The following is an 8,847-nucleotide window of genomic DNA, read 5'->3' on the forward strand; positions in this document are numbered from 1 at the left end:
CTAGGAAGCATTAGATCTGGAGTCAGCCCTGAATTAAAAGCCTAACTTTGCCACCTATTTGCTGGTGATATTAGTCAGGTTACTTAACTCTTCTAAGTTTACTCACAAGATCAGGATAACCTTACAGGGTTATTGTGGCTCATATGTAAAGCAAAGTGAACTACACAGCGGCCTCATGATCAGTTCATCTGGTCTGTAGTCCCTTCCTTCCATGGCAGATCATCTCTTGGGGATGGTTTGGTGGTAAAAGTTAATTCAAAATGAGGCCTTATTTCTTCTTTGGTTATCTCAGCACAAACCTGTCAGACCCAAAGAAGCAGATCTCCAAGTCAAGGCTGAGATATAGTCCTCAGGCTACCAGGGAAAATGGGGAGCTCTACATCACTGCTACTTACCTCAGTAACTAGTAGGGAATGGCCTCTGCTGGGGGAGAATTAAGGCTGAATGCAGAGGCTTCTTCACTGCATAGTTGAGAAAATGTAGCTTTTTTGGTTTCCTCAATGATTCAGAGCCTCTTTGAAAAAGTCGTGTCTCACCTGAAATCTACATTGTGAGATATATGGAAAATCTTAAGACTAAACTCTGTTTCACCAGACAGGCAGCATTTCAAAATCATATGCCTCTGTATCCAGACCAGTGCCAAGCACAATAGATGCTCAGTTAAATCCCAAGGAACCCTAAAGGAATTATTTCAGTCGGTGAAAGGTGATGGGCAACATGTTTCTGGACTGAGAGTTTTCCAACTGTTTCTTAAAATGCTAGTCTAGTCCTCATGGGATTACATGTATTCATGATCGATCATGTCCTGTCACTTAATATCTGCAATCACATTTCCTGAGACAGGGTCCTCAGAATGTGAGGAAGATGGGGAAGGAAAAAGCATGAAGGAAACCCTGTCCAAAATTACAGGATTGCTGTATTTTGTAAAACTTGGTTTATTCTGAGTTTGCCTCCATCCTCCGTCCCCAGTATAATCAAACGTGCCTTTGAGGAAAAAGCATATGGGAGCAACAGGAAGTGTTTGGATGCATTTTATTCAACAATCAGGCCAGCCACTGCATCATAGTGTTCTTAAGGGATTTCAGAACCTTGGTTCTCAGCAAGGCCCAGATTTTTGAATGAGGACAGGAGTCTTGTGTTTCCTATAGAAGAGATTGGGGGAAAAAAATCAGCTTAAACTTTGTTGATAAAACGTGACAACGGGAGAAAAACAAGGAAAAAAGATCAGCTTTATTTAAAATAGAGAGGTTTGAGATTCATTTCCATTTCAATCTCTCTTATTCATTTACTCATTCACTTATTCATTAACTCCTCAAATATTGATTGAGAACTATAACATACATTAAGGATACAACAAAAGGGAAAAATGTCCGTCCTTACAGAGTTTACAGATCTAGCAGGGCGTTATAAAAAGCTTCTGAAATTAATCTTTAATCCATTGTTGCTTCTTTTCCTTCTGACGGCATGGTCCTAGCTACCAGGTTTCCATCTTAGCTGGTGCCTGGGCTACTTCAGGACCTTCTAATTGATTGATCCATTGCCTTAGAACTCTGGGGATTCTCATCTGTGAGATCTTGCAAAAGGAAATTATATCCTTATCCCATATGATAGCTGCTTTAGTTAGCATCTAGACAGAGCCCACGGATTGGCTTATTTTCCATAGCTGTGCTGTCCACTATCCCATATAACTATTTAAATTTAAATCAGTTAAAGTTAAGTAATATTAAAAATCCAGGATTTCATTTATAGTAGCCACATTTTAAGTGCTGGTACCATGGCTAGAGGCCTCCGTATTGGACAGCATTTCTGTCATTGCAGAAAGTTCTACAGGAAAATAGTAGTCTATAGAGAAGAATTTGCCAGTATAGATTTCCTAAGAAGACATACAGGAATTAGAAAAAAAAAGTTCATACTGAATATATCTGCTAAGCACTTAATGATCAAGGAGATGCAAGCCCTTGTTTGTCTACCCATCTCAAAGCTCAACAACTAAGGTCAGAGCCTGGCTCTAGTTAACCATAAAATGTATTTGTTTGGGGCTTTTAATGGGCAGTAGAGACAAAGGCAAAATGGTACATTTGAAAATATGTTACATTTGAAAAAGACACATTTTCTCTCTAGACCTGTTTTCTTGTCAGAAATATAGGAAGAGAAGTTACATTTTCTGGCATTCAAATGTTGCTCCCATATTTACATAATTTTAAAAGAATAGAAGGAGCAGGTAGGACTGGTAGGTTTTAAAGTCTAAGGAAACCGGGTGTCCCAGCTCTATGCTCATATTTTCCCAATGGTTCAGTCTAAATACTGAGCCTTTTGATCTCGGCACTTGGAAATTGACCAAGCCTCAAGGCTGTTGTGTTGCTTTCTCCTCCCCTTGGATGGAAATATGATTTTGACCTTAATGTCAAGAACATAGGCCATGAGAAAATTAACAAGTGGTTTCAAGTTCCTTTTAACAAGTGGTTTCAAGTTCCGTTTACAAGTCCTTAATGTGGAAATTTTTTTGAAAAAGCAGAAGAACATCCAATGTTTTGGGCCTGAAACTTCAGGATATTAGATGTTTCTCCCTGGAGACCTATTTCCACAATCCTTGTTAAATACTGAGAATTTTCTGAAACGACTTAAAGCAGACCAAGGAGAGGGTGCATGGTACAAGGAATTAGAGATGTGGAATGCATGCAGTCATTTGAACCGAAATCAAAGTGTTAATACCACATCAGTTCCAAAATAACAGACTTTTCTGGGTCGCTTGTGGGATCTCTTTTATTTGTTTTGATCATTCTACACCTTTATTTAACTTGGAGCGCTTTTGTGATGCTATGAAAATGCAAAGTGCAGTTTAAATGACACCCTTTTCATGAATCCTTTCTTGACCCTTCCAGTAGGAAGCAATCTGTATTTCTCCTTCACTCCTGTAGCATGTTGCTCACACCTCATTTGATGGCATTTGTCACAAGTTACAAGAAGCTACCTTATTTGTACTATTTTCTCTCAGTTATATCCACTAGGAAAGCAGAGGAGACTAGCACATAAGTGTTCAGCAGCTGAGTAAGACAGAAAATCTGTGGCGAATTTATTTCTCTGAGTACCTGAGTCTAATTCCCATCACCTACCCACCTACAATCAGTTCAGAAACTCCACTGAGGCTAGGTCTCACATCCATAAGTGATTGTGTTCACTAAAGTATTACATAAAGTGTTACAAAAATATGTTTTTGGTCACCTAATCTATATAATTCATATTTGCATACTTCAGGGCTTTAGTGAACACAATCATTGCTATCACCAAGAATGATTTTTTAAGTATAATGGTATTTTGGGTATGTGGGCTTTAAAAAATCCAGACTATCTCTTGTTTGCTATAAAAGGTTGGGTTTTTATCGTAGAAGTGATTTTTTTTTTAATTAATTGAAAGAAACATTCAAACACTTTCCTTCCTCTAGCCATTGTCCTTTCTTTGACACCTTTTATACAGCACCATGTTATTAATTCCTTTCTCACTTTTGTTCAGTTTTTTCTTCATCTTGAAATACCTCTCTCTCCTTCTTTATGTTCTAGAGGAAACCTCAGACTTTTCCAAATCCTAGCAGGAACAATTAGTTCTTTTTAGTTTTGTGCTCTCGGAGCACTTTGCTTATACTACCATTGACCACACCGTGTTAGCATTGAGTGTAAGCAAACTGGGAGACAAAACATGTTGGATTTTCTTGTGGATCTCACAAATATTTAGTCTAGTACCTGACTTTAAAGTATAGTGGAAAGAGCAAGGATTTTGCACCAGATCTGCCACTCATGGCTGGGTGACCTTGAGCAAGTTATTTAAACTAACTGAGTCTCAATTTCTTCATGGGTATATTAAGCTGAGTATTATTTACCTCATAGAATCATTGTGAATATTAAGTGCCTCGCATAATGCTTGACATAATAAATACTACTTTCTATCATAATGCACACACACACACACACATGCACACCTCTCTATATAATCATAACATATATAATAAGGAGAAAAAGAAATCAAGAATTGTTTGGGGGAAAACTAGGTATTTTGTTTCTCTCATGGTGAGATTAATGTTATTGGTATATTCTTTGAGGCTTAAAGGGATAATATATGTAAAAATTTGAAGACTTCTAGCTTAAAACATATATTTTAAAAGAAATTCAGGTTTGTACTCACATATTTTCAATACATAACACGCATTCATTAGAATAAGTAACTCCATCTGTCCCACAGACAGGGTTATAAATCTTGGGACATCCACTCACTTCACTTGTACATTTAGCCTAAAAATGGAATGAAACAGAATCATTTCCCATCATTTTTCATTTGAATTTATAGCAGAGTCTCTAAAATCTCCCTGGAGTTGATCAGCTTAAAGATGGAAGCATGACTGTGATTGGGAGAGTGATACTAAGTGTTCCAAGAGGAAGAATCCAAAATTTGGAGTCAGAAAACCTGGTTTTAAGTAATGCCTCTGCTATCTGCAAGCTGTGTGACATTGGTAAATCTCTTGGTGTCTCTGAACCACAGTCACTTCATTTGCAAAACGGGAATGATGTTGTTTCCCTACCTATCTCATCATGGCATTGTGAGGTTTGAATAAAGTGAGTGAGATAATGTTCAAATTTACAATTACTACCTGTGCTGGCTCTCTCAGGTCAGCCACACCTTGAGGCGTGTTCTTCCTTGCACACTGTAGTCCTGTCACCCTGGTCTTCTCTAAGTCAATTAAAGACACGCGGTGCCTTCTACCCTTGGGGTTTTTGCACAGACTGTTTACTGTCAGTAAGAACTAGTAATTATCAAATGACTTTCACAGGGCAGACACTGTCCTAAGTGCTTTTCATGTATTATTATATTTTTATAATATTAATATTATAATAATATATAAATATTATATTTATAATATAAATATTATAAATATTATAATATTATTAATGATATTATTATATTTAAACTCATAGACTATCCTATGAACTTTTTATTATACTCTTCTTCTGGTAAAGGCAGTGAGGCACAAAGAAATTGAATCACCCGAGGCCACACACCTAATAATTACTGGATCCAGGATTTAAACCCAGTCAATCTAGGTCCTGAGCTTTAGCTCTTAACCACTTTACTCTCCTACTTCTCCCTTTGCTAACACTCATTTATTCTTCAGGGCTGAAAATAAATCTCACTGGCTTAGGGCACCTTCCCTGATTTAACTAGGCTAGGTTTCTAATGGAACCAGAACTTCTTTATAACACATCACCAATGTAGTAATTTATTTACTTATACACTTTTGGTTTGCCATCAGCCTTACCACTAAATATAAATGTAACGAGAAGAGGGACACTTCATCCTCTGGTCTCCAAATTTACTGAAATTTACATTATAAGTACAAGAAAAACTGGAAAAGTGAGATATAGAATATTTTTCTAGAGGAAGAGCCTAGTTTATTATTATTATTGCTCATTATAAATTAGAGCTCCACCTTGTTGATGAAGAGAACTTTATGCCAACATGGTCAAACTGGCTGTAAGGAGGAAGGGTTGCTTGGAGTGATGTTTAGAAGGTTTCCACTTAAAATCCTTGTCCTACCGGATAGCCCTAGTATATATAAAAACTCCTTCACAGCAAGCATAATATGACTACAGAGACATTGCCTATGTATCAGTCAATTTGTCCTTCAACATAAGCGCCTGTGGCGGAACTACAATTACTATCCACATTTAATGGGTTAAGTCTTGCCAGCATTCATACTCCTCATATTAACTTAAATTGAAAGGTGAGTTAGACTACGCTTTGGGTGGAACAAACAGTCTTAGCCCCAGAAATAAAAATTTACAAAATTGTCTTTACCTTTCTTTCCAGGAAGTTAGCTCTAGTACTACCTAGAAAACATAAATCAGATATGTCAAGTTGGGTCATGAATGGGAGAAGCCTGAGGTATTCTCATTCAGAATTTTCTGCTTCCATTTAAGTCTGTGACTTCTCTGCTTCCTCTTCCACCACCCACCCCTTCTTATTACCATTTTTTTTCAAGTATGTCTCATTGGTGTCCATTCACTCCCTGCCTGCTGAAACCTCAAAAAAATTAAGCAAAAATTTGATTAGGACCAAAGTATCTCAATTTGATATTTAAGACAAGTTGACCCATTTCCTTGAAAATAGAAATGATGTACTTACTGCTTCAAATGTGTCAGGCACAGAGCAAATACCTTCTGAACGCTCACTGACATTCTAGTAACAACCAGCTTGTTGATCTCACAGTGATGTAGGAAATATAAGTATCTTTATCTCAGTTTATAGATAAAGATATGGAAAGTTTCTATAACTAGCTGTGAACGCTAGCAATAACCAGGTCTTCTGATGAAAAACTAACTTTTGCACTTACATGTAAGTCTTCTTTTGTAAGTAATGTTTTAAAAAAAATGGAGCTCTTTTGACAATTTACCTTCAGTTCCCAAAGAGCTCCCTCTCTCCATTGCATTATACTGACTATTAGTTCAATTCACATTTCTTGAATTTATAGGTAGATACTTAAAATTGCCATGCTGCATTCTCTAGAAAATAGCAGGTCTTGTTGACATCACCATCAGGAGATGGTGATTGTGGGTGAGCTCACTGCAGGGAAGGAGAACTAATTTGATAGTATCCAGAGGAAGAAATGTTGGTGAGATTTGATTTTGATACTAACAATCTCTGAGGTCATCTAAAGGAAGTAGTTCTTCCTACCTAAATGTATTGAAAAGTAGTGAGACACTTAGGGGCTTGGAGAAGAAGGCCCCTGGAATAGTCAGAACCTGTTGCGGTGAGAGTCCCACTGAATTTTAGAATCGAGTTGAGTCTAAAATTTAATGAGCACGTAGTCACCACCGGCATCTATATGTATTAATTAATATGCATGAGAAGGGGAAAAGGGACCACTGCTCCCATAAATATTTAGCAAATACAGCAAATAGTATTGTTCCTTTTCTTCGCAAAGTGCTGGTTTGGCTGTCAGTAGGTTTCTTTGCTAGATCTGATAAAAATTTAAAAGTGTTAACTATCTCTGAAGACAAAAAGGAAGCTGATGCCAATGCCAGGGGTTCAGATCATCTGTCAAAATTATTAAGACAGTTTGAAGATATAAACATACAGTCTATTCAAGAAGAATATTTTTTCTAGAAATATTCTGTAGGTCAAAAATAAAAATTTTAATCAAACTCTGCCCTTTATACTGGAGTAACTGGAAATCATTGTTAGCTATTTATGCAATTCCATGAGAACATAAAATTTGTAAATTGGCCTTAAACATTTACAGAGTTAGAAGTGTACTTGATATTGAAATAATCCCTTCTTTTTTCTACCATATCTCTGACAAAGAGTCAGCCTCATCACCTGGGGAAAGCCATTTCATGTCTGGGCAGTTCTCACTAGTAAAATTGTTTTCCTTTGTTATGTTAAAATCCCTCTTTCTATATATAATTCTCATCCACTGATCTTATTTCCTCTCACTGGGACCAAAAGATCTGTCCAAGAGTAGACTCTAAGTCTAGAAAGTAATGTGGTCAGTAAAGCAACTGGTCAAAAAGGTTTTACTTAAATCAGAAAAATATGCAAAGCCACCTACCAGATAAACTCAGTAGGACCAAGGCAGTGAGAAGGAAGATGCTGGCTACGTTCATGGCTGGAGTGCTGACTCCAGAGCTCAGTCAAAAACTGAACTCAACTTACCACTTCTCTCTAGAATCCTGGGACTGGAAGGTTCATACAGGCAGGATGGTATCCCAGTCTCCACCTACTGCCCTTTGTCACAGATCTCCTTGGTTATTGATTGACTCTGTAGCATAGCCTGGACCCAGCACAGCACCAGTGTAAGAAAGGTGAGAGGAATGCTGTGGGCCTAAAATGTGCAAGGTAAAGACTGTCAGGAAGAGATGACTAGTGGTTAGTTAGTTAGTTCTTGCCCTAACTTCCTCTGTGACTATGGAGAGGCCCTTCCTTTCTCAAGCCCTGGTTTTCTCATCTGTAAGGTGAATTCCAAGGTCCTTGTACTCTGTAGTTCTGGGTGCATGAACAGGTGTGAATATCTCAAAAACTCCTTTCATTCTTTCTTCCTTTTCTTCAGCTTTTCCATTTTTTATTCTCTCTCTTTTCTCTCTTTTTCTATCACCCATTCACAAAGCCTAAAGTAGCTGAGAGAGGGACAGGGTAGAGGTAGGGAGGACTCAGTTCCCTAAGGTGTGTGTGTGCTCCGAGGTAGAGTGGGCTCACCAGAGACGCTTACCAGCTCTTTGTCCTTGGACAAGTAGTTCACTTTCACTGAGCTTCAGTATATTCATCTGAGAACAGAAATAATAATAGTACCTACCTCAAACTGTTGGTCTTTCATTCTAAAATATGCATTGTGTCTGTCATGTGTGGTTTGGTGAGACAATTCTCAATTATCTCTCATGTTTCTGCATGTCTCATGGGTAGAGACACTGACTGCCTGTGTTTCAAACAACTTTTTCAAGAGGGTTTGTATAACAAACAGCCTTGGGAGGTGGAATACTGTCTCTCTCTGGAGTAAAGGGGAGGTTTGTTTACCGTTGGGTGTAATAAGATAGTATCTTTCACCAGGGTGAAGTTTAGGCAGGCATAGTGCTCTTTTTAAAAGATTAGGGGGCTTCCCTGGTGGCGCAGTGGTTGAGAGTCCACCTGCCGATGCAGGGAACACGGGTTCGTGCCCCGGTCCGGGAAGATCCCACATGCCGTGGAGCGGCTAGGCCCGTGAGCCATGGCCACTGAGCCTGCGCGTCCGGAGTCTGTGCTCCGCAACAGGAGAGGCCACAACAGTGAGAGGCCCGCGTACCGCGAAAAAAAAAAAAAAAAAAAAAA

General features: G+C 38.3%; 1 protein-coding gene across 1 annotated transcript; it reads right to left on the reverse strand.

Moving 5' to 3' along the window:
- Positions 1-1,017: 1,017 nt before the first annotated feature.
- SPINK1 (serine peptidase inhibitor, Kazal type 1) lies at positions 1,018-7,719 on the reverse strand. The gene is made up of 4 exons (XM_029215615.1): positions 7,598-7,719; positions 5,845-5,876; positions 4,177-4,283; positions 1,018-1,142 (listed from the first exon to the last, which is right to left on the reverse strand). Exons 1-4 carry the CDS (start codon positions 7,650-7,652, stop codon positions 1,097-1,099), a joined length of 240 nt encoding a protein of 79 aa, XP_029071448.1. The 5' UTR covers positions 7,653-7,719; the 3' UTR covers positions 1,018-1,096.
- Positions 7,720-8,847: the final 1,128 nt, after the last annotated feature.

Source organism: Monodon monoceros, unplaced genomic scaffold (genome assembly GCF_005190385.1).
Source record: "Monodon monoceros isolate NGI ecotype Baffin Bay Population unplaced genomic scaffold, NGI_Narwhal_1 Super_Scaffold_12, whole genome shotgun sequence".
In the NCBI taxonomy this organism is placed as follows: domain Eukaryota; kingdom Metazoa; phylum Chordata; class Mammalia; order Artiodactyla; family Monodontidae; genus Monodon; species Monodon monoceros.